At 40.4% G+C, this 26,546-nt stretch overlaps 1 protein-coding gene across 1 annotated transcript; it reads right to left on the bottom strand.

Annotated features, from left to right (window-relative positions):
- Positions 1-262: 262 nt before the first annotated feature.
- Positions 263-26,546, bottom strand: WDR47 (WD repeat domain 47). Its single transcript, XM_059478541.1, has 15 exons — positions 26,352-26,546; positions 20,467-20,633; positions 18,798-18,881; positions 18,169-18,253; positions 15,788-16,590; positions 13,361-13,484; positions 10,647-10,825; positions 10,302-10,556; positions 9,540-9,615; positions 8,173-8,330; positions 5,428-5,597; positions 4,457-4,627; positions 4,042-4,173; positions 2,315-2,533; positions 263-1,662 (listed from the first exon to the last, which is right to left on the bottom strand). Exons 2-15 carry the CDS (start codon positions 20,622-20,624, stop codon positions 1,520-1,522), a joined length of 2,757 nt encoding a protein of 918 aa, XP_059334524.1. The 5' UTR covers positions 20,625-20,633; positions 26,352-26,546; the 3' UTR covers positions 263-1,519.

The raw sequence follows: 26,546 nt of genomic DNA, 5'->3' as shown, positions 1-26,546 counted from the left end.
CGCTATTTTCTCCAACATAGCTTTATGTATGCATCATTGTATCATACATACCTGTTGTTGCATATGTATCTAATAAATTAAAAAAAATAAGATTTTCAGCTCTACACCTCTGTATTATTACTTACTGCACGGCAACTTCCAATACTTGGAAGCAGTATCAAAGCTCTTAAGTATCTTATAATTAAATCATACGTCACACTGCTGTATCATAGTTGCTTTGAGGAATTATAAATCAAGAATTAAAAATAACAGATGAAAGAGGTGCAGGTGTTGGAGGTCTTTATTGAGATTATAGCACAGATACACTTCTATAGTTACCTTTCCACTTTTATACGATAGTTAAAAATGCTTGCTACAGTGCACATATAATTTAGTAACCAAGAGAATCCAAAATGTAACTGCAGTTCAAATAAATAAATAACCTAAAGTTTAAGGTTTATATTTCAAAAAGTAAAAGGAACTGTACAATATGAAAATATAACAATACATAAACATTAGATTCTAAAGTTTTGTAGAAATAAACTGCAATCTCCCATACATAAACAGTGCAAGAAATAAAATTCAGATAAGCTTCTGAACTGGGAATTTAAACAATTCTTAAATTATCATGCAGACATAGCATTTTAAGCCATGCTGGTTTGTATTACAGCATTAATGGTATCCCTTTTACTTGAAAAATTGATAGCCATTAAGCTCACTGTGACAACTTCTGCCAATCCACTCTTTTCTACAGTACATTATACACAGAGGTATTCTGTTGCATTCAAAAAGTAAAATATTACATGTTTCTACTGAAAAAAGTCAATATTTTACTTTTCCCCCTCCAACATGTTAGCTGGTTCAAAATAATGTCATGTAGTAAAAACAGCAACATTTTTGCCAGGTTAGATGAAAAGAAAGAAAAACCCCCACTATATAATGGACCATAATCAAGAAGTGGTTACTACTTAGCCAACCTTTAAAGTTCAGATTTTTATTTTTTTTTACTAAAAACGTTGAAACTATGGAGATGTTATCAAGGTATGAGCTCTTGTTTAAAAGTGATGAATACAATAAACCTGAAAAAACAGTGGAAGTAGTTTTTCTTTCATGTGTGTGTGTAACTAGTTACATACAGACTTGATTAAAGTGTTCCTCAACTTAAGTTTCTATACAAAATTCTCATTGAGGCAAAGAACAAGGAATGCAATTAATACCAAACTGTAAACACATCATTCATGTTACTCTGAGTGCACATCAACAACAGAAGAGTTCTCCTCATAGACTTTGGCAACAAGACTACAATAGGTCACAGCAGCATGAGTTCAACATGGAAGACTGGAAGCACTGCAAAAGAATATACTAAAAACACCAAGACCTCCTAGAAACCAGAAAAATCAGTGACAGGTGTCCCTCCTCTTGGTAAGACACTCTCCTGCTCAACTGCTGCTCTCTCAAAGGCTCATTATTATTACTTGTTTGGACAGTTCCATAGTCTCGGTCTCTGTGCTTTAGCTGCATAGTTGCCTTTGTTTGCACTCTAACCATTGTAGGTCCAAAGGGTTACAGTTCTGTCTGCAGAAGATGACAAGAAGGAAAGATCTTGTGTGTGCCACCTGCACTGAATAACTTTGTCCTTGTGCTCCCCTACCACCATCAGAGGAAGCTGCTTCGTCAGGTCCCCTGTGAAGAGGAACAGAAATCATTACTCATGCCATGAATCCATATCCCAGCCCTCGGGTGGAGGGTCTTTTTTAAACCACTTTGCTTACTTAAAGCTTGCATCTGTATTTCACCTTATGAAGCCCACTTGAGTCCCTTTTCTCTCACACACACGTTGAGCATAACAAAAGGCTCCAGTGTTTCAATTTTTAGGCCTCACTGGATGAAGTACAACTTAAAAATACAGATCTCCACCGTTTTTACACAAGGTGATTAAAATTTAATGGTCCAAGAGAATCAAGTCAATTAGACATACCCGATATCTTTCCTATTCTTAAGTTATCCCGATAAAAATGAGAATCACTATACTTGTTAGGGCTTTTTAAAAGGGTCAATCTTATGAATACTGTCTGAAAGCAATGGCTATTAACACCAGGCAAGAGTGTTAATCAGTGGTTTTACTGTAATGAGACCGTCACCCCAAACCAAGATTCAGTTCACAGCCACACAACTCAGCCCATTTCCACCAGACACAACCACATACATACACACCCAACCTTTCAAAGCTCTACCATTTTTCCCCCTTTCCAAGTAAAACCTGATCCTTGAGCCAAGTCCTCAACTCCAGCGTGAAAAGAACAGGAACCAGCCTGTGACGCTGTGGCTGCGTTACCTTGCAGGTCTGTCACCTTGATCTTCATGTCGTAGGAGCCGGTGAGCAGGTAGTGCGCGCCGGGCGAGAAGCGGACGGAGCGCACGTCGCTGCCGTGCGGGTGGTAGCTCTGCACCATGCGGCCGCCGCGGATGTCGTACAGCATGCAGCTCGAGTCCTCCTGGCCCGTGGCCAGCAGCCTGCCGCTGGGATCCACCGCCACCGAGGCCACCGCACTGCCTGCAGGCCCACAGACACCCCACGGCACAGTGAGCTGCAAACTGCCACATTTCTTTTTTTTTTTTTTTAACACAAGAACATGCATTGCAAAACAACACCGAAAGCTGGCCTCAAATTTAAGGTGATGCTGGCGGTTGGGTTTCTTTCTTCTTTACTTAGAGAACTTTTTCCCGTAAGTTGCTAGGAAATTAACTACTGGGTACTTATGGGTACTTAAGAAAAACAAAAGAAGTGGCCAAGGTGGGGAGAGGAGTGCAGCATCTGGCTACACTTCTTTTTCTCTGGGAGTTTCTCTCGGAGGGGAGGGATACAGCGGGATTTGGGGCAGGTAAAGGACGGTGCTGGCTGCGGTCTCTCTCTGTGTTTCGGAGGAGGCCAGTGGGGCCTGCGGCTTGGGGAAAGGAATTGGCTGCCTCCGCCATAACCCAGCCGGGAGCTGCCTCGCTTTTCCGTATCCCTTGCCCTGCCGGGACGTCCCGCAGTTCCAGCTACTGGAAGCTGCTGCAGAGCTTCGGATACATCTTGTCCGCCACCCTGGGATTTCTGCCCATCCCTGCCGTCCCAGCTCGGTGCTCCTCAGAGCCCTACTGGGGCAGCGGGATCGGCTGCCCGGGGTTTGTGGAGCGAAGCCTCTCCTCCATGCACCCGGGGTTTGTGGAGCGAAGCCTCTCCTCCATGCACCCCTGCCGGTGTGGGCCGAGCCGCCATCACCGCGCGCTGCCCGAGCCCGGTCACAGCGCCCCCTGCAGCCGCGGTGGGTCAGCGCACCGGGAGCAGCAGCGCCCCTGCCGGCGGCGGCCGGAACTGCACCACGGGAAAGCGCAGTCAGAGACGCGGCCCTGGGTCCCTGGCTCTGGATGCTGCTAACGACAGAGTGTTGATGTTTGCCTTGTTATACATGCTAGTAAAGAACTGTTATTCCTATCCTGAGAGGCCCTTTATTTCAAAATTGTAATAATTCGGAGGGAGGGAGTTTACATTCTCCATTCCAAGGGAAGCTCTTGCCTAGTGGACAATCTGTCTTTCAAACCAAGACAGATGAACATACCCAGCTAAAAATAATAAAGATTTTATGGTTCAGCACTAAAACCCCATAAGCCATAATTCACACTTGAATCAGTATTAAAGCTGCATGAGAAAGTATCTGTTCCATCACAGGAAAAAAAAAAAAATCAGTCTTATGAAATAATGTGCAATACTGCAAGGAATTCACCCCGGCCCCAAAAGTTTCAAGGACTTTAGATAGGTTGCTGTATTTGAATGCACTTATAAGTGTCTGTTTGAAAGTCATAAGGCAAAAGTACTACCCATCTTCTGAAAGGAAATACTACTTTAGGAACAGACAAACAAACCAACCCCACAGCTATAGATACCCTCACAGGCTCTTTCTTTAAGTTAAGCTGCCCTTCTGTGCCACAGCCTCCCCTGACATTCACTCTATGTGACCTGGACATCTTCAAAGTCTATTTTCATGCCAGGATGGTTAGAAGAATGATAGCAAGTCTTGCCTGTTCCATGAAACGTTGTTCCCACAACACGAACACAGCTTGGCACTCTCAAATCCCAAAATCTTACAGTCTTGTCTTGGGATCCAGATGCAATCATCCAGCCACTCCATGTATAAAGTGCCAAAATATGTCCTGTGAACAAGAAGACTTCTTAATTTGATTAAGCATCATTAACCCAACACTGAAACATTATAGTTGGGACTATTTTTTGCATTCAGAGACCTACAATCCCATGGAAAACCTGCATTTTACATGATCCATTGCACCAGTGTATGGCAATACCCAGCTTTGTGTCTTCTCTGGAAAGAGGTGTGCACTCTCACCATTAAATGAACAGCAAACATATTTAACAACAAACACTTTATTAGAATACAATACAGACTGAAAAGTGTGACAGAAGCCACACTGTACCTACCAGTGTGACCACTCAGGGCATGCAGGCCTTGTCCACGCTGACAATCTGTTGTGTAAATGTTACAGTCCCCTGCTCCAGCACTTATTAAAATAGCACCACCACTTTCTGGGCCTTCCATAAAAGCAAGGTCTCTGATTGTCCCATCGTGCATGCTGAATTCCAAATCTGGTCCTAAAATAAATTAAAAATCAAGGAACAAAGTAAGGCATACATTGTTTGTTAGTGCTGTGCTCTTTAAAGCAGCTACAGAGATCATACAGAGTATTTTAAGCAAGAGTGAACACATAGCTGTGCACTTCAGTACAGAACACACCATTTCAGTTACTACAGTTCAAATGAAATCTCCAAGAATCTTGGGTTTGGCTTGAGCTTCCTACATTCTAAAGCTTTGGCAAAATGTACATTGATCAACCATCACCACTGCCAACTGCAGGCAAGGTTTCTTACAGAGTACATTTATTTCTTTTTGTAAACTCTGGTGTACTCAAAAGGTTTTCTTTGCCAGGAGGAAAAGATCATTGAGAGCACTGCACTACAAAGGACAAGGCAGACTAAGTTCAAAACAGAAAAGGAAAGAGCCACATGCAACATATTGATTGGAAGGGGTGGGCATGGAATGTTAGCTTTTGCTAGGACAGAAACCTTTTTAAGATAGATGAGAAGAGAGAAGTAGGTAAGAGAAAAGGGAACTAGGAGTGGAAATAAATTCTTAGTGACAACCATGCTCTAGAAGTGGGTAAGAACATCTGGTTGTTTTACTGTTTTACTGTGGGGAGGAATTTGCCAAGAGATAGAACAATAGCAGAGTCCTGCAAAATGAAACCAAAACACAGTCACCCAACCCAAACAAAAGCCCAAAGATAATTTTAAACCTCTCAGTGGTTCATTGCTGGATAGAGACTACAGTAAAAAGGAAAAGAGACTGCATTAAAATATTGGAATAATATACAACTGAATATACAACACAGTACCTGTTGCATTACAAGTTTCTGCATTAAAAGGCAGCACTTTCACATATTTATCATTAGAACCAGTAGCTAACAGCTGTCCACAGGGACTCCAGGCTACACAGTAGATTGATCCTTTATGATGCTTATTCCTCTTGAAGCGAACTACAGGTTGTTTAGGAGTATTATAAGCACTGGCAAAAGAAAAAAAACCCCAAACATCATATTTCTTTTTATTTATAAGGGAAACAAAGTATTTTAAAATGAAGATATTATTTTTCTGTTATTTTGGGTAATATGAAATTCATATGACTACTTGCACTGAAACATATGCATGTGATCAAAGACAAAAGGATCTTCTCCTCATTTTCCAAATTTTCCCTCATCTTCCCATTCTATCTGTGGCTGAACATGCAAAAAGAACTCACCCAGTCTGTTCATCTGTAAAGGGTCGATACAGATAAACTATAGTAATTACCAGCTAAAAATAGGACAACAGCAAAAATAGGACAACAAAGCATTATCCCCAGAGTCCAAAACTGGTGTGAATTTTCTCTACATCCTTCATATGTGAACAACTTAATTCTATGACCACTTTTGAATATGCACAAGTTCAATTAAGCAGCTGTAGGCCAAGCCTGTGCAAGAAAAACAGATTTACCACTCTACATAAATGTAAAAACCCTGACAGCATCTAAATATATCATAGATAATTATTTGTAGAACCATATCAGCTTTACACACTGCTGAAATAAAAGCAACAGTCCCAGTAATTTATATTTCCTTGATTGCAATCAATTACCTTCCTACAATGCTCTTTTTCTGCTCTCACAGCAGGAAGAAATCAAGTACTTAACATAAAGTATTGCAGTATCCATCTCCATATCAGTCCAGTAACATCAACAGGAGAAATTCAACAAATTAAATTGGTATTGAAAAAGTTCATAAACTTTATAATAAATACTTGAACAGAAGAGGCAGAGAGAAAAGACAGAAGACAATCTCCAAAGTTTTTCAAGAAGCTTGGATGATTAACATCACTTTAGTAAAGAATACTAAAGTAAACCCACATGGCAGCTAATTTTATTTTGCCAGAGAGGAAATCCATTACAGATTAGTATAAATCAGGATCATTCAACACACTGCAGAGCTCCCTAAATGGCCTAATGCCTGATCTCACAGAGGATCACTGACTCTCCCAGGACATGGGAGCACCTACTCAGGTCAGAGATCACATGTTGCCAATCCACTGCATGGAAGCACCGTGATTATTTGAGCAACATTTGCAGAACTGTAACATGTATTTATCAGTGTTTAACTTTAAGGTGTGCAAAAACCCCCACACTACTATTACACCTTTAGAGAACAGAAAAAATCCAACTCCAAACCAACCTATCTTGAATAATTCATCAGTTTGAAGGACAAGTAAAAAAAAATTTAAGAGGCCCAACAGAGCTTCAAAGAAGAACTATTCTACACAACCTCTTAGCAAAGTACATAATTTTGAATGCTGTCTAGACCCATGTTGTTACAAGGATTAGAATATCTTTAAGATAATGTAATCTCTTTGCTGACTTGTAATTCCCATGATGAAGTATTTTAGGCAAAGTGTAAGCACAGTTGAAATCAACAATAAGTGGAAGAAATACAAGTTCAGAATCAAGGAAATCTCAGTATTCCTTTCATGTCCAGATGCCCTGTGTCTCTTGTCACATCCGATCATGCACTGCCAGTACAGACTAAGGCTGCTGAGTTGCTCCAGCCTTTCCCAACAAGCAGAATAAGCAGCTGTGCAGGAGCCAACATGCTTTGCACTGCTTACCAGTCAAGAGGCTGTTTGGGCTTCAAGCCCAGTAAGCTGCCTTGTATTAGGTAATAGAAATTCCTTTTTTTTTTTGTTGTGTCAAACATTGCTCATAAATATTTTGAAATTAAACTTCAAAGGGTACCTTACTGATGATATTTGAGAAAAAGAAAAAATCAGATTACTTTTTGAACACTTTGGAAGCCTGAACATCAGTCCTAAAGTGGGAAGATATTCCAGATAAAATCACTGTGTGTACTCCTTATAAAAAAGTTTTAGATGCTTGCACTTCTCCCCTCCTCCAAGAAAATAACGTAAGTGAAGCAGAATTAAGGAGACTGTTAATTGATGTGATATTTCTTTTCATTTATGTTTTCCCCATTCTATTAAAAATGGGTGGAAACTAAAATACAGGTTCACAGTAAACCACAAATGGTGCTTTTTCAGTCAAGGAACCAATATACGTAGAAAACAATGTTTAGAGTAAAAGCAGGCCAACAGACACGCTCTGGCAAGTTTTCCTGTAGAAGTCAGGAAGATACAACTTTCTCTACTGTAAAGTCTGTCCTCCTGCCAGAAACTGAATCTTGTGAAGCTCAGCTTGTGCTGGCTTGGGAACTGACACATGCCTTCTCCCACTGCTACAGCTGGAATATCAACACCACAGGCCAACCAGCAAACTCAAAAAAGCTCAGCTGCTGGGACAAAAAAAAAATATTTTATAAGGAAAAGCATGGTCTTGTGACAATACATCTTGTAAATAATAGAGAGCAAAGAAGCAGCCCACAAATATACAAATACTTCAGCACATTATCTTATTTTTGCTTAGCAGTTCAGGATTCCAAGGACAGCACTGCTGTATTTATGACAATAAAATAAAGATATTAAATGTACAGGTATCAGTAGCTGCCGAAGAAAGAAGTGCTATGATACAGAAAAATAAATTATTATATTAGCTTTCTTACCTTGGGTCAATTACTTCTGGATAGGCACAAACTCTCAAAGTTTTAGAGTTGGAACCAACAGCATATAAACTCCCACTGGGATGAAAGGCTACAGCTCTGACAGCTTGTGTGTCTTCTAGAGTATTAATGCAAATAAACTGCTTTTTTGATTTGTCATCCTGTGTAGAAGGATAACAGTAAAATTAGGTTCTTCTGTGTAAAACTGGACATTTAAACTAGGTGTGGCTGCTTTGTGGAATAATGTAAAGCTACTGTAGCCAAGTATTAACAAGTAGCAGCACAGCAGGCTGGATCACTCAAAGCACAGTTCTGTAAGCAATGTCTACTCCAAGTCCAAGAATGCTCTTGAAGCTCTTTTCTTCAACTGACTTTTACAGATAACATTAATTAGTATTTCTCATCCTCCCTCCAGACTTCCACCTGCTTTTGTTTTTCTAAACAGCCCACCTCAGATGGGCAATACTAGTTTATTTCTGTGTAAACCATTTGATCTGTGTAAAACTTGTGAGGGGAACAAAGCTGCCTTTTTACCGAAAACAGTCCAAATCAAACAGTGTCTAAACCAAACATTAATATTAAACATAGAATCAGATTTTCACCCTGTATCACAAAGTTATCATTAGATTATGCTAAGCTTTATTACATCATCCTCTTAGTGACTTTTATGACCAATTTTCTAAGATTAGGATTTTTATTAATGCAGAAACTTTAGAATGTACTTATTGCAGTTATTTTCCTATTAACTATTCCCCTGGTTTTCCAGACCATACTGACTGCAGTACAACACTCAAAGTTGTAACCTGGAAAACACAAAACAATGGTTGTAACATCTGCTGTACAAGGAGAAGCTGAAAGAACTGGTATTGCTTGGCCTTGAGATCAGAAGAGGTTTTCAGGGTGTGCATGTGTACATCTCACCAGTGCACACAAATATGGGACTGGGGGAGTGAAGAAGACAGAGCAGGACTCTTCTCAGTGGTACCCAGTGAAAGGGCCAGAGGCAATGTCCACCAAATAAAGTAAAACAAATTCCACTTCAACTTTTTTGGCGTTTTAAAAACACTGTGAGGGTGGTCAGACACAGGATGAGGTAGCCCACAAAGGCTGGAAAACATCCTCCATCCTTGGAGAGACTCAAAGCCCAACTGCACCCAGCCCCAAGCATCCTGCTCTATTGACCCTCTTCTGAGAAGTGCATTTGGATTCAATCTCCAGATGTCCCTTCCCATCTCAATGGTTCTGTGACTGTAGGCACTGCACCAACCAAAATTCATTCTAAATATCTCTCAACAGTAAGAGGATGTCACACTGAGGATTAGGTACTGAATCTTTTGATAACACAAATGGTAAAAGACATGAAAACTCACCTCATCACCTCGTGTCCGGGATAAATTCCCTGAAGAGTCTTCTGACTGTGGCTGAGAGACGGCATGCTCTGATGCACTGGGATTTGGTGAAGTGTTTAACATCACACGACAAAACAACAAGAGCAGGGACAGATTTTTTGGTAAGTATTATTCAGACTAAAGTCAGAGTTTCAGTCATTCCCAGAACTGATTAATTTGTGTGAAGTGTTATACAGTCTGAATCATTACCATTAAACTATTACAAGGGACAGCCCTTTTTGCAGCAAAGGCTGCAAGCACTGAACAAGTAAACTCGAGTTAAAAATATTTTTCATTCTATAACATACATATGTATAGATACAACATGTACACAAGAGAGGTGGAAGAATTACTGTTTCTTTCAGGTCAGCACTACTTTTAGTTAACAGAACAAATTCAGTTCCCATTCTGCCCTACTTCCCCCTTCATCTAGTTTGTATTTCATAAAAAAAGCTCCTAGAAACTTAGAGTTTCAGAAACAAACAAGAACTAAACACCTAAGATGGAATAAAAAGTCCAAAATTAAAAACAAGGATAAAATGTAAGCAATAATAACCACTATTCCTCATGAATGCTGCTAAAAAAAAAAAAAAATACTTCATAACCCTACATAAATATTTAGAAAACACTGATCATACCCCTATTCAATGACAAATTAACCTGATAGCTAGATAAATGCAAACAGCTCTCCCACAATGCAAGCAGAAGGGTATTTCCAGCCCTGAATGCTCTCCAGCAGCTCACCTTTGACTCCCCTGTACAGGTGACTCTTCAGGAAAGGGAATCTGATTAGCTGACCCACACTTGCGAGGAGTGCTGGTATTCAGGTTTGGGCTGTCAGCTATCCTCTGGCTGCCATCTGAAGGTGCTGATGTGAAGTTACTGGCTGCATTGGTAGATGCAATCCCTTTGCTCCCATTACATTGCTGGCTGAGTGTTTGTACATCATTTCCAAGACTGTCCATACCCATATTTAATTCTCCTAGTTTCTGGATAGATCTGATAACAAATGACAAGTTAAAAAACCCAAGGTCATAAAGAGAGCTCACAGAGGGATATGGGTGAGTAGAAGAATGAAACTCCCCCAACCTGTTAAGAAACTGTTCAGTAAGGTTTTGTTGCTGGTCAGCTCCATCTTCTTGATGGACTCCTCCCTCCAACAACATCTGCTGGTACAACTGTCTCTGCTGCTCCTTCTGCTCCAAGTGCTGCTGGTACCGCAGTCTCTGCCTGTAGTACTCCTGGAACTGCTCTGTGGAGTCACGGAGCTAAAAAGAAATGGGAGTCACAGATGGAACTGAAATAGCTACTTGTGGTATTTAACATAAATATTTACTTTCTGCTTCAGTATTTCAACACAGGTATCAAAAAGCCAGGAGATTCATCTCTGAGGAGTGATGATTTTATTCTTCCTTAAAGTCAGACACAATTTACATATTAAAAAGAGAAAGCACTTCACTGCTGAAGCAGTCCTGCCTTTATAGCAGTCCTTATAGCTCTGAAGGAGACTGCTCTTTCCTACAACATTTTAAAAGTATCACTTAAGATCAAAAAAGTGATTGAAAATTGAAAACCCAGAAAACTATGTAAATCATACTCTCATTACAAATTTAGTATCTTCTGCCATGTTGATACCTCCCCACCATGAATCTGCAGACCCATTTTACCTCTCCCTGCAGCAGGGGTCTATCCAAGTGTTACATTTTACTTTTGAAACTGGAGCCTGTTTTAACTCTAAAAATTCTTTACTTTCTGGACCAAGCCAACACTTGAACTTCCTTTTTCATAGCTTTTCCTCCTTTACATGCTGTCTTTAGCTTCCCACACTGCCAGCTGTCTAGGACTTGCTGCCTTCTGCATTCCTAAACCTCATTTTTCTTTTGCTTTTCTGCTAACAGCTGAGAACAAGATAAAAATGAACAAACAGAAGACTAAAAACACTTTAGTCCAAGGCCAGATTATCTACACTGAACTGCCCTATGTTTTCTAAAGAAAAAAAACAAACTGCATATTTACATAATAGAAAAAAACATAAAAATACTGATAGGAAAAAATAGCAATAGTAAAAAAAAACCTTGCATGGGTTTTTTGTTTGTTTTCTGGAGTGACAGCTTTGTCATCCATGATTTAAAATTATACAAGGGCATTCTCATAACTTTGCATTAGTTCAGACAATTCATACACATTCTGTCTTTGTAACAGCCTTTGTATTTCTTCTACTAACAATTATTAACAGCACTTGCATTATGATTTTTTGTTCTCTGACAATTTTTTAAACATATAATGGATTTCCTAGTACTGCTGCATTTGCAAAATATTTACCACCTTAGGTTTCCCATGGTGAATACTTACAATTCAGAAACTCCAAATTATTGACAGAAGTCAAAAGTATTTCTTTTCTCTACTTGAAATTCATTAACTATTCCCCATTCCTTGGGTTATCATCCTAAACAAGTATATTCTTGTCTATTCTTCTTTCCACGACTGATACTTATGTGTTACAATTTTATTCAATCTTTTGATCTTTTGTGTTCTGTGCCACTATTTCCCAACTAACATACAAAACTAAAATATATTGCTTAGAAGCTCTATTCTATAAACTCTGGCTTCTGAATCAGCCTCTACAGGAACACATCAAAAACAAAGCTCTGAAAAGAAACTTTAATTTCTTACGCCTACAGGTATATACATACACCACTATGATGTAGAAAACAACACAAGATGAAATTGCACCAGGTACTGCATTTATTTCTACTTGTGTGTAACAGCCTGGCCAACATCTTCACCACAGCACCTCCTGTCCTCATTCTCTCCTACAAATTCTTCATCTGTTTTACTGTTTTTTCCCCTCCTGAAGCCTGCCCTGTTCTATACCCAGCTAAGCTCTTCCTTCCCTTCCAGCATGCATACAAAACAGCACTGCAGCAGAAGTGGCTCCAAGTCCTTGAGGGGAGTGAAGTCCTCAAATGTGGAGGACTTTGTTAATCTTACAGACCCCACTGCCTCACTCAAGTACCCAGAGCCTACCAGAACACAGTCCTGGCAAAGCTAGGCTGGTTTTCAGTCCCACATAGAGGTTCAATAAGCTAATGCAAAGTTTACCTACGATTCAAACTTGAATATGTAAACAGAACAGACAGCACACTCAATGCCATTTTTCACTACCAAATACAGAGACTGGTATTTAAGTGCAAAAATAATAGAATAGGTAACTGTTTTAATTGCTTCCTTCACTTACCCCATATTGCTATTAAGGAAAAAAAAGAGAAAAAAGATAGTCAAGGCACAGGCCTTCAAAGATGAATTCAAAAAATGCTATTGGATTCTGAATAGCAAAGATGGGAATTGCCCAATTTTAATTTCTCTATGTTCTAGACAACAACCAATGCAGGATGACCTACAAAACGTAGTGTTAACACCTAAAATTACAAGGTACATGCAGGATTTCTCACTTGAACATGAAGAGGAGGCTTAAGCACTGTTTAACACAATCTAACATTGTTGGCTTTTTTTCTCCCTTCCTTTTAAAGATATACACAACAGTTTAGCTGGACTGCTGATGTGACAAGGCACTCTAATCAGCTGCATTACAAACTCCAATGACAGCAGGACTTTATACAATAGGGGGACAAAAAGTAGTAGTTTATTTTACAAGATGCAATATGGCATTTTTACTATAGTAAAAACAAGATTCAAAGCAACTCATTGTCATGCATGAAGTTCTCAACACAAAGGCAAATCATTATGAAGTGATCAGAACCCAGCTGAAAGGGCCTCATTATTTTTAAACAAACAAGCACTACCTCATTTTTCTCTTGTTTGGCTGATCCCTGACTCTGTGCTGCATTGAGAGGTTCATTCTCTGGAGCTGAGCTCTGGCACGAGGTCTCACTGCCAATGGGATGCTGGGGCTCCACAGGAGTATCACTTCTCGCAGCAACATGGAAAAGAACACATGCTTAACTGAGAAAAATTCACAGTAGAAAATCAAGTGCAGAAAGATAATATTCTAGAGTAAGATCTGGTAACACAAGCATGCAAACTACTTAAGTCACAGCAAACTGAAGATACTGCTTAGGAAAAAAATGCCACTTGCAATGTGTTACACTAAAGAAAATGAACTCCCTGACAAACAACAAGTACAGTCAGTTTCCAAAAAGCCTTACTGCCATAGCACACCCCAATTTCATTTTTTATCCCTACATTTGAATTCTGCATCATTTAAATAAGTTACTCAAAATTTTCAATTTCAAAACAATTATATGCACAAAATGCATCTGATATGAGACTAAACTCTTCCCAAAGGTATGAGCTTAATCACCACTACCAATCTAAACTGAACCTAATATCCATGGATGCTTAACACCCATCCACTTGAACATTCCTGAAAGTGCAAGGTAGAAAATGTTTATATTGCTTTTGCTTTTCTTGTGTTGCAAGTATTTCTGCATGACACTCTTTCCTAAATGGTTTGGCAATCAATCAGCAGATGTGCAGAACACATTAGAAGCCTAGGATGCCCATCTTCAGTTTTGTCAACTTAAAGTCCTCTACTAAGTGACTTGGAGCAAAGGTTTTTTAGAAGTTATTTTAAACTTTTTTGGTACCTCTGTACAATAACAGAAGTAACTCAGCTGACAGAAAGACAATTGCTTAATGAACTCAATTATAAAAGAAATACAACATTTCTGTCATGTGCAAGAGGAAGCAAGAGCCAGAGTTACAGAAAGCTCAGCTTCCACCCTTGCAAATACTACCATTTAGGCTGGACACTTCACCTGAAGTTGGATTTTTGTCTGAAAAATGTAATGCCTTCTTGAAAACTACGGGTCTGGCTCTATAGTTCTAATCCTTTAATTCTGACCTCTAATCCTAGCTTTCAAGAGATGTATTATTAATAAAAAAACATGTTACAAACTATAAATATCACATGAAAAGACCTACATAAAGAGCTGCAGCAATTAATCATCTTCTTTAGCCTGCACAATGATGTTATTTGTGCAGAATTAATCCAGTACTCCAATATTGAAAAGGGAATTAAAAACCTCTCAAGAATCAGTTTTAACACTGGACCTTGGTCTACTCACACTGATAAGGTTTGCCATAGATCAGTAATCTTAGAGGGTTCACCATAAACTAGTATCTTCTGGAGGTACTTACATTACTATATTTCCATTATCACTGGAATTGACATCAGTTTGGCAGTGTTTGTTTCCTTTTTACCAAGTTTAATTACAGCTGCTCTTTACCATAACACAACATACGGAATATTGCTCCAAGGCAAAACTAATAGAGACACCAGCTGTGGCCTGGATTGATCCCCACAGCCCCAAATGTCATCTGCTGGCCACTGCACCCAAGTGCAGGGCCAGTTACCCATCTGGTCCTCTAAGAGGCCAAAAAAGCTGGCAGCTGCTTTCTGGGGAAGTTTGAGTACAACCATTAGAAAGGGACAGAACTGCTGATCAAAAGAAAGGCCAGGCAGAAACATGAAGATAAACTCAGCTGATAAGTACCATTTTTCCCAGTTATCAGGACATTCTTTCAAAAGCCAGTTTACAAGTCTACATTTCATTAAAGAACTTATTAATAGCATAACTATCTCAAAGTCCAATACAAAAACATAATAGAAAAACCATTCAGCTGCCTTACTCATCTTTGGTTTAAAAACCAGGAAGTAAATATTACAGCTGAGCTACTATTGTAAGAATTTAAGTGATACAGGAATGCTACAACAATAGCATATTGTCATTTCCCCCAACTTCACTGGGATATGGAAATTGCTCAAGTATACTTAAGTAACTAATTTACAGTGTCAGGACCAAAATTATTTATCAAGACTTGAGGACAGAACGCAATGGAGAAAGATGGGAGTTAGAGCTATTTCACTGTGTCCACTGACTTATCTGGAATGGAAGAACACAGTAATACTGAACACAAACTCTAGCTGGACCTCATTACATACTCAGAGCATATCTGTGCTCTGTGCTAGGAAACTTTAAGAAGGCCCAAACGGAATACATAAGGCTCAAACCCAAATACGAAAATCTATTTAGAACATAAAAGCACAAGGAAGAAAATGACCTCTATACAGAGTTTAATTACAACAGAATTTAAACAACCAAATTATGTTTCAATGTTACAATTATGTTCAGAGTTACAGTGCAGGTAAGCACACAGCAACAGTGCAACATAAGCCAAGGTACAAACAGAGCTCTAGCTGCACTTACCGCTCTGGGGACTCCTCAAAAATGCTGTGACATTCAGTATTCTCAAGCATGAGACTCCTGCTGAGATTCTGTACTCCAGGGTAATGGAAGTTAGCGAAGGAGTGTGACATGGGAGAAGTTTTGGTCCCGAGGTCGGTGACCCGCTTGTCATGGTTGGTCAGCCCACACGAGAGCCCATCCAGGGCAGGGTTTAAGGAGCGCGTCATGTAAGCGTCCGCTGACTGAGGCCGGCGCATGGGGGATGATGGATAAGGAGACAGTTTGCTGATAAGAGGTGTCAGAAGGTCAGCATAGGCAGCTTTTGTGGGCTTGAGGAGTTTATCAACGTGAATATTAAGCATCTTTTGTTCAAAAGCACAAGAAAACACTGTAGCTGGCAGATTCTGCAGCCACGATAATAAGCTGAGGTCCAAGTCATCACAGCCATTACCACACAAGAGATCAATGCCCAGCAATACTTCACTTTCTGTGATTTCTTCTCCTGTAGCTTTACTCTGACAGAATTCCACACAACATTCGTAAAGCAATCCCTTCATCACAAGCTGAAACAAGCGATTGTTGCTTGCTTTGAAGCCGGCCTCGCTCAGTTTCCTGTCTGCTGGGATGAACTCTGCCACCATGACACAGGCTTCTTCAAAGCAGTGCACCCGAGCCGTGCTGGGATTCCAGTCCTTGAACTCGGCGTGGTTGGTGAGGCGGGGCAGCGTCAGCAGCAGGCACAGTTTGCTGTAGTCTTCCTTAGAGGGACAATACTCCTCCAGCGCGTGCAGGCACTGCACGGCCTCTCGCATGGTGAATTCCAGCTAGGGAGAAATAACACAAACAAGGGAAAAACCCTTCAAGAACAGGCAGCAACAGAATTCCTCTGCTATCACTTATTTATTACTGCTTACATGTTAATTTAAAAAGCAAAGAGTCTGAAATTGCTGATCCAAGTGTACAGAGAGAGACAAATTCCTAGATGCTTTGACTTCCTACAATCCCCCATCCAGTCCCATTTTTTACAGATTTATGGAATGTTTTCATGTCACTGCAGATTTGATGGGCTTAAAATTTCAAATCTGTGACTGAGCAGCTCAAATTCTATTGTAGCACAAAAGGTTACTTCCATTCTCAAAGCCAGCTGACTTATTTTCCTCTTTATTTCTATAACCTATGCCAGTAGCTTTTAATAAAAGCCTTGTAGATTGCTCTAGTTTCCAGTGATTAGCAGCTTTTATACTGAGATTTTCTCTTCTTCTATCAAAAATGTTAAAAAGTTCAAAGAGCTCTCAGAAGACAAGACCTCCAAATGAATAGAGGGCTTTATTACAAAGCCTGTTGATAGCTAAGAGCCAAGAACCAGGTTAAATACACAAAACCAGACATTTTTAGTTACATAGATTTAAAAACCAGTAAAAATACCCACTTACCCATGTTACCTAGACACTGCAATACTTTGACCCACACCACACCAACATATTTGGTAACAACAAAATAAGGAACACTAATCTGATTTTTCCCCTCCACTGCTATCCCAGTAACAGTATATGGATCAAGAGATCAAAGGACTAGTACTCCTCCCATTTACAACCAGAAAAATAGATTTACTTCTAACTTTCTCTACTCTGTCAAGAAAAAACCCTGAAGTACATTGTAAACATAATGGGACAGAATTAAAATCAATTCAGTCTGGAAAACAAAATCACTTGTCTTAAAACTACTATCGTTCTTAATTTTTAATTTCATAACATTTTTGTCTTAGAAATTTGGTATTATTGTGCTGTCAGCGTGAATGAAAAACTGTAACTAATTACCCAATCTGCACACCTTCTTTGCCAGCTTGAATTAATGTCTCTTTCCATATAAAAACCTTAAGTCCACAACTCCTGCTGTTTGCAATTTAACATAAGGAGTCCTTTGTGAACACATCTGCTCCCTCAAAAAACCAATTCTGACCTTTCTCTCCAAAACAAACCAAAATTAAGCATATAATTCATTCAAACTTTCATCTGACTGAAATTACCACAATAAATTGCTGTGATTCTGAGACCTGCTTCAGAATATTTCTGGGGGGAAAAAAGTATTAAAAAGAAGAGCCCCGTACTTTAGCACAACGGCCTAAAGTAAATGTGAGGGTCAGGACTACAGACACAGCATATGGTCATTGATCTATCTGCAAAGCTTCAAGCAACCCTTTTATGTACAACTGTATTTGACATCAGGGAGCCACACTCACTTGCAAAGAATACTAATTACTTTATCCAGTATTTATGAAACCATTTGGTAATAGCTAAAATTTGTGTATTTAATTGTGGGAGCTTCTGTCCTGCCTTTAATCAGACTGATCTCAAGAGATTTTCTGACTACAAAAAAATCCCCAAACCAGAGGCAATTCTTACATGCTGAGGCTCATCTTCTGCTGACATTGCATTGTTCACACATAAGGCTTCCAAGAACTTCTGCTTCATAATAATGTAACGAAACCTGCAGGTGAGAAGAGAAATACTACATATATCTTGCTCCAGAGTAGTTAAACATTATTCTAGAGACAAGCAGGCTGTTTTACATTGAATTTCTGAGTTAGGCACAGCTATTGTCATGACAAGGAACTCTGATATGAATTTTAAAAAATTGGTAACCACAACATTTTTTTTAAACAGGAATTTTTTTTTTCCATAAGTGCTTTCAGAAATACTCTATTACAACTATCAGAGGGCTAATTAGAAAAAAAAAACAAGTATAGTAATCATATTATTTCTTGAATAGAAGTATGACAGAGCATCTATTAAAAGGTTGTGCAACATGCATCATCTTCCTAAAGTGTATGGCACATGACAACCCATTACAGAATGTGTGCATGTATTTTAAGTACAAGTTTAAAAACACAGGCACAGCACACAGGCTAGAAAAAAACCCACTGAAAACTAACGTGAAAAACTCATCACCACCATTATCATAGACAATACTCAGAAATCCACGTGTTTTCCAAAACTCAAAAAACTGAATTCTGACATACATTCCATTTTACCTTTTCTTGTCGAATTTTTCCATACATTCAAGGGGCTGAATAAACTGAAGAACCTCATCCCACTGGCCATCAAGAATCAATTGCCTAGTAAAAGAAAGGATCATTCCTTGAATGTCACTGGACAAGAACATCCCTTTTCCAAGTAAGATGCTCATTTAAATACAAAACAATAATTTAAATACACAACAGGTCATCAATCTGCTTTGAAAAGTCAAGGTTTTGCATAGGTATCAAAATAAATTTTTAGTAACACTAAGAGCATAATCCAAGTCTGTTCTCAATATTTTGAAAAAAAATAACTGCATACTACAAGGACAAATATTAAGCACTTTTAAAGGCACATAAAAAAAAGACAAAATGGTCCTGTGTCTCCTGCTTTACCTGTTATTCTTATTAAAAAAAAAAACAACAAAGGGCCTTCCTTGAAGAGTTTGAATAAAGGCATCATTTCAATGAATACATCCAAGTTAATGAAAGAGAACTCAGAAATGAGTTCATTTGAATTGTATAAATACTGCTGGGGCTATTTTATGAAGGGAATGGGAAAACGAAAAACTCCCATATTAAGCATGTAAAAGGAAGAGCTTGGCAGGAAAGGAAGGGTGCCAGCACAGGAGCTCCAACTCCAGGATCAGTGGGCTGGACTGCAGAGGTAGAGCAGCTCACGCCCTCCTATCACACAGAGCTCTTATTAAAGGCCCAGGCCTACAAGGGAAAGATGAGTTTCTACAACTAAGCTAACAATGAAACAAAAAAAAAGTTGGATTAATAACTTGATCCTTTCTGCAATTCTTCTTTAATTTCATTTTAGTCCAGTATTTGTAATTTTAATGAAAAGGGAAGAGAGGTGAGGTTTGTTCAGTCATAAAATGTAATTTTAAATGTTTCAAGATCAGCTGGATAAGTTACTTTCTCATGCTTCAATATTATTAAGTACCTTTGGCATGAACAGAAAACATCAAAAAACAGAAAACATCAAAAAAACTACTGTGACTGTATACTGATTGTTTTTAATAATATTGAGGGCAATATCCTCTATGGTAAATTGCACCAACCCTCATGTCTTGATGATAATATATACTCCTTTCATGTTGATAAATTTAAGATAAATCTACGTGTTATTTTGAAATGTACCTAATATTTTTAGGGAAAAGCTCTAGAAACCATTTATCCTTGATCTTAGCACTAAAATACTATAAAAACATTTTACAAGTCAATAAACCACACCTTTGGGGCCATGTGATGGGTAAGCAGATAATGGCCCATCATAGATGCAAACAGCCCTTGCTTTCCCTTCTAATTCATGCCTATAATTTCCCCCAATTTAATCTGCACTGGCACTTGTTAAGGCTCCTTCCCACTTGAATTCATTGATGTGTCAGAAAAATAACAAAGTTAAACTGAACAAGCAAACAAAAAAAATCTGTGTCAATGCATGCTACTGCTGCCCGGTCAGTGACTGCGAGTGGCTCACAGAAGGACGTCAGTGACTCCAGAGCTGGAACATACTGCAGGGCTGGGCCACAGAATGGGATCATGAAAAAGCAGGGTAAGATGAGGGCACAAGGTAAGATCTCTTGTTTAGTGGCACAGGGCTGGTGACTGAATCACAGTCCAACTCCTGGTTTTCATAAATGTGGTATTTAAGCACCAGAAACAGAAGTCCTACCTTAGGAAGAGCATGTCATCTGAAAACAAGCCATTAATGACCCCACTCTCTTTCTCAAGTGCCAGCATGCTGATGTGAAGCTTCCTTGAGTTCAGAAAATCTAGTATTAGCTTAATTATTTCAGCTTCTTTAACGTTCACTGTTTCTTCAGCCGTCATGATGGCAGCCTAAAAGGAGAGAAAAAACTTTAGCTGTTATCAATATCTTATTTTCTGCTTGGTTAGCAAATGCTGGCTACCAACAAAAATAAAAATGCAGATTTATAGGACAGAACATAGTGGCATTACAAAAATTAAACAAGATTAAGTAATTGATTTTGAGGTTGACTGTTAAGCCATAATTAAGATAGATCTACAAATGCACCTGCAACTTTTCCATTTCTGTCCTATGCATAAATAGGGGCCCAGATAAACAAATCTACCAAGAAATCAATCTTCTAGCAGTGTGAAAATATTGTGCTTACTAAGTCTGCAATATGTAAAATTTTCCTCTCTGAAATGCAAACAGTGAAGTTCAAAGAGCATAAGAGTCACTTATTATGTCATCATCTAGAGCTCTCACATATGAACTCAAATATTTCTAACACATATAAAAAGCACAGCACACTAAAAATGCCACCTCTACTTCCCTTGGCTTTGAAGTAGCCCATGACAGCTAGGCCAGGGGTTTCTATTATTCCTTCCTAAGGATGACTATTTCTGTCTATTCCCCTCCTGAAGGATCTAAAGCTGCCAGCCCAAGGTGGCCTAGGACAGGGCCTGCTGGCTGCCAGACTCTACACGCTCCCTTGCCCCCAGCTGTGTGCTCCTGGCCCTTCCTCAGCCCTCCTCACTTGTGCCACTGCAGGAGCTTTTCCACCAGCTCATGGAGCTGGCTCAGGGTTCTCATGAGCTGTCCAGCCAGCTAGACAAAGTGGGCAGAGGTAGCTGGGGCAAATAGGCTGCTTGTTTAAAGCTCCCACAGATACAAGGTCCAAGCTCCTTTGCAACACCATTCCTCCAAGGAGATGAGAACTGCAGCATGTACTCACTCCTCTTGGGAAACCTAAATTCAATTCTTCTTCTGGCTAAGTGGAATCAGGCGAGACTAAGTATGACAAAATAGAAGCTGTTGAACTTTATTTTTCAAATGGTACAAAGACTTTAGAAGTAACTCCTAAACTGATCTGCTGAGAAAGAACTGGGGATGAGGGGACAAACCCACTAACGCAGCCAATATCAGGAGCCCTAAAAAACTCGAACCAAATCCCCCCACACCTAGCAGCACTCCTGTAACTACAAGAATAGGATTTAACAACAGGAAAATTTCAGTTCAATCCCATGTTACCACTGCAAAAAGGGGCAGTGCCTCTTCTCACCTCCGCACTCACTCAGGCACTCCCAGCCCCCGAGCTGGGCTGTGCTGAGCCCGGGGCAGCTCGGGCATTGACTCACCCACGGCACACGGGCACCGGCACACGAGCACTGGCCCACGGCACACGGGCACCGGCCCGCCCCACATGGGCACAGGCCCACAGCACACGGGCACTTGTCCTGGCACAAGGAACCAGCACAGCTTTGCTCTCTGGCAGCAGCAAAGGCTGCACTGACTTCAGTGCACTCCCATCATCAGTTTAAGACCACAGAAGAAACCAGTACCAGTGAGGAACCCTCAGCAGGAGGCACCAGCCCCAGGAAGGAGGAGAGACACTGGAGCACAGTGAAAATGAATAAAGGTGGGAGGAGATGACACAGAGCAAGACAGCCACAGCAACAGGCTATAGTTCCCAGGGTCTCTCCCTTATAATTCAAAAGGGGACATCAGATTTGTTCTTAATTCCCTCATGAAATCATTCACTTATGCAGATCCAGCAACTGAAACACAGCCAGCTGTGGGCAACCCATCTTCCAAGACAACTTAAAAAATTATGCAGCCTTCATGTATCTCATGCCTGGAACTGATGTTAACAATCCATCTACCTCCTACTAGGGAAAGATGCACAGAATCTGAGTAAGTCTGAATAAGCCAAATAACACAAACACTCAGAGTATTAACAAGAAATTAGTTATTTACCAGAGAGGAAAGGAAGAGACAATTATTCCATGAAACTCCTCATTGATCACTGTAAACCAATGCCAGTGAACTTGAAGGGATACAAAACCCTAGGCCTTAATAACATGGTTTATTGCACTACTGTCTAAACCCCCAAATTTTCCATCTTCCTCACAACTGTATGCCAATTTTTTCCACCTAAGTTTTTGCCAGAACATTTGACTAGCAAAGCATTTGATTATAGCAGCACAGTTTATTTTGGAACAACAGAGACCTAGTTGTGCCAGATGAAATGGCCTAACTTCTTAAAATGCCTGGGTCTGATTCTCATTTTAGTCACAGAAGACTCCAATCACCACCTATTTTGATGGGTTTCATGAAAGACACACCCAGAGACCATAAGCACACTCGCAGCTAGTAAAGGTAAAAGAAGAAATTAAACCGGATTGCAGAAAATTCTCCTGAAAGAAAGATACACACACCCACAAATCAAAATCCAGAACTTGTAGAAAGATGCTTTTCCCTTATGTTTTAACCCTATTTAAACTTCCCCTTTTGGCAACTGGATATGGATTTTTGGCCCCAGAGAAAAAATTCAACCCTACTCTTAGACACTGAAGGGGGGGGGAATCAATAGAGATTTAACCAGCAGTTTAGCATTAACATCTTAATTCACATCCTCTAAAAAAATATAAAGCATTTACACTTCTTTTTTATTATGCTTCATGACACTGGTGGTTTTTATATAAACTAATTAACCTTCTTGTCAAAAGACAAATTAAGGCTTAGGCAAAGCTATACTGAGACTCCCCATCAGAAAAAAAAAAATCAGACTAAGAATTCCTTTGAAGAAAGGAACACCAAGTCCAACTTTCTCTTCAACAGGCTCTGCTGGACACAAGTGTAAACAGGAAGCCACCCTACACAGTCTCAAAGATTATCTTAATTATTTATATATTATACTGATGACAAAACAAGCATATTATTCAGTACTTTGATTAAAAGTGCATCTACATGCAAAATCCAGCATCTCTGAGCTGTCTTCCATTTTCCATTGTAGTTTTTAAAAAAATAAGGTTTGTCCTGAACATAAAACCTCTGTCAATTTGAACACTTCACTTACTTCATTTTCATAAATCAGGGTAAAGAATGGTTGCACCCTCCATATTTGATATAGGACAAGTAACAGCACTTTTGGGGTACAGTAAAGTGTATTACAACATCCAGACTTAGTTTGGATACTGAACTTCTGAAAAAGTACAGTTTTTCAGAAGTACACTGATGTACTTCTGAAGTACACTGATGAGCTCCTCCATTAACAGTATTATGATAATATTCAGTGTGCATTGCCTATCAGTGCAACACAAATAGCTACAAAAGAACAGTAAACCTTCTAGAGAAGATTTTCACACAGCTGATGGTTTTTAGTCTGATGAGCTCAGACTTCTCTTAAAGCATTATGCTGTCAAAATAATAAGCAGCATTTTATCATGAAATTATAAATATACACAGGCTTACACATCACCCTCTATAAAACCTATGAGGTTCTCTGACATTCAGTGATATGTCAGTATGTGTATAAATAAAAATAATAATAATTAAAAACCAAAGAACAGCAGGGAAACTCAAGATTAGAGCTCACGCTGCATCTTTGGTCCATCCCCCTGTATTGCTTTCTGCAGGCACATATGGCACACAACGTCACAATCTGATCAGCTCAAGCTCTAATACTCAAGAATGATTGAAGCACAGCATTAGCTTGAGGTATAAATGAAAGCAAATGAGAATTAGACCTAAATATTTCAGGTGCCTTGTATTAACCACATTCCTATACAACCTTTTAATCTTGCCCAGTCTTTTCAGAACGGCACTTCTCCACATCTTCCTTCCTTCTGTCCACTCCCTCTTGTCTTCTGCTATTTCTGTACTTATTTTTCTACATCAAGAAAACAAAAAAAACTTCTTGCCACAAAACTGACACATCTTTCCCTTTAACTTTAGTGAAGAAGATGTTGTTTCAACAAGCTCTTTGGAACATAACACCTAATGCTAAATCTCCCAGCTAGAGGCTTCGCCCTTGTTCTGTTCTTGCTCATGTTCTAAGAACATGTCAACAGCAAGAACCCTCTCATGGTGTTAAAAGCATAAGAAAATAACTCTTAAAACATTAAACATATTTATAGCCACTTATGCATATAAGTGTACTATTTCAGGAAAATGTTTATAAAGTAGAAGCATCTAAAGACAGGTAACTTAAAGAGAGACTATCTAGTGCTTTCTTAGAAGAAGTTTAAAATGCATATGCATTCATATGATAAAAATAAAAAGTAAAGTTCAATATTGAAAAAAAAGTTAAATTCTACAGTAAGCATTATTCATATGTTATTTATCAACTGAAACAGATCACTCACCAACAGCATAGAATATACATTTGGAAAACCAGGCAAGGAATATAAAGTCCCTAGCTATTCTGATATACAAGAAAAAAATATTATAGTTCAAATCTTAAGTGTCATGCTGTGAAAGCAGTGACACATTTAAAGGGACACTCAATGCCAAATTAGGAACCTTGGTTCACTGACAGCTGCGATGCAGACCCAGTATCCTGGTGAGCTATCACACAAAACCTCAGTGTGAGCAAGTCATACATATTTTAAAAGCTGGCTAGTTTGCATTAAGCTATTTCACCTTTCAAGCCACCCCACAGTCACATTTGACTCTGCTGCCCTCCCAGAGGCCACTCCAGACTTCTGGCTACACAGAGCCCACAGGGCCCTTAGGGTCCAGCCAGGCCCTGGTGGCTCCATTTCTGAAGTGCCCCCAATCATCTTCCAGTTTTCTAGATCAGAAGAATTTACCAAAAAAAAAAAAAAAAAAAAAAAAGGAAGAAGAAGACTCTAGGACTATAGGCCCATTTTTTATCACAACTGATTCCCCAGCAGAGCTTGCTGACATCTATTTCACCCTAAATCACACAATTCATTATCTCAAATGAAATGCACTGAGCATCCTGAGTAAGGCCTTAATAGAAAACCTTCAGTAAACTTTGCACAGCTGAACTCTGAGACCTTTTTTACTCCAATATACAGCAAATCGGTGTCCTCTCACACACCAGCCTTTCCTGCCTCACACAGATTTTTCACTGGCTTGCCATCCAGTAATCCATTTTGTTCCCCAGCTTCGATCAGCTGTTGCTCTCGAGCCACCCGGTAATTCCTGTCTCACCACGCTTGGGAGGTGACCGCAGAGCCCTCAGCGTTCACCAGCCCCTGTAACAGCACGCACACGCCTTGCCCAGCGCATTCCGCACCGCGAATGACAAAAAGGTGACATTAAATTATGCAATGCTTCACATCACAGGGAAAATCTACGGCAGAAAAATAAGAAACGCCAAACAACTTCCAAAGACTATATATTAACGCCTTTTGACTGTAATATCCCGCGTTGCTCCAACATTTTCTCCCCCTCCACGCGCGGATCCATAGGAAAGCCGGCTCTGCCGGGTTTACAGCAGCCGCCCCGGTCAGCGGCGCCGCGCCGAGCCCGCAGCAGCATTTCGGGAGCGTGAGCTCAGCACCAGCGGCGGGCAGGGCCGCACGGCCCCGGCGCAGGTCCCGCGGGGCACAGAGCGCTGCCCCGGCCCGCACCGCGCCCGGGCTGCCCCGGCCGGGCCACAACAAAGGGGCGGCGGCGCTCGGGCGTCGCCGGCAGCCGGGGCGATGCGCCCCCCGCGGGGGAGACACGGGCGGGCCCCGGGGCCGCGGAAGACGCCGGGCAGCGCCCACCCGGCGCCGCAGAGGCTGCGGTCCCCGCCCGCAGCCCCGCCGGCCCCCGCCCTCCGTCCCGGCGCTCACCTGCGGGGCCCCGCGGCCCGTGCGCGCCGGCACCGGCGGGGCGGGGGAGGAAGATGGCGACGGGCCCGGCTGTACGGCGGGCGGACCCGGCCCAGTACCGCACTCTGTCTGGTGCCGCTGTCGCTCCGCTTGCCTCCCGCCCGCACCGCTGCCCGCCCGGAGGCGCCCCGGGGCCCTCCCGGCGCCGCTGCTGAA

Source organism: Ammospiza nelsoni, chromosome 9 (assembly GCF_027579445.1).
Source record: "Ammospiza nelsoni isolate bAmmNel1 chromosome 9, bAmmNel1.pri, whole genome shotgun sequence".
Classification (NCBI taxonomy): domain Eukaryota; kingdom Metazoa; phylum Chordata; class Aves; order Passeriformes; family Passerellidae; genus Ammospiza; species Ammospiza nelsoni.
Note: the sequence above shows the minus strand (reverse complement) of the source record. Positions and strands in the feature narration are given on the sequence as shown.

Coding starts and splice junctions, on each gene's coding strand:
- WDR47 (XM_059478541.1), bottom strand. CDS start 20,624: ATGACGGCTGAAGAAACAGTGAACGTTAAAGAAGCTGAAATAATTAAG. Junction 18,882..20,466: donor GATGACATGCTCTTCCTAAG/GTAGGACTTCTG, acceptor TTCTTTTACTAG/GCAATTGATTCTTGATGGCC. Junction 2,534..4,041: donor AACAACGTTTCATGGAACAG/GCAAGACTTGCT, acceptor GTGGGCCTGCAG/GCAGTGCGGTGGCCTCGGTG.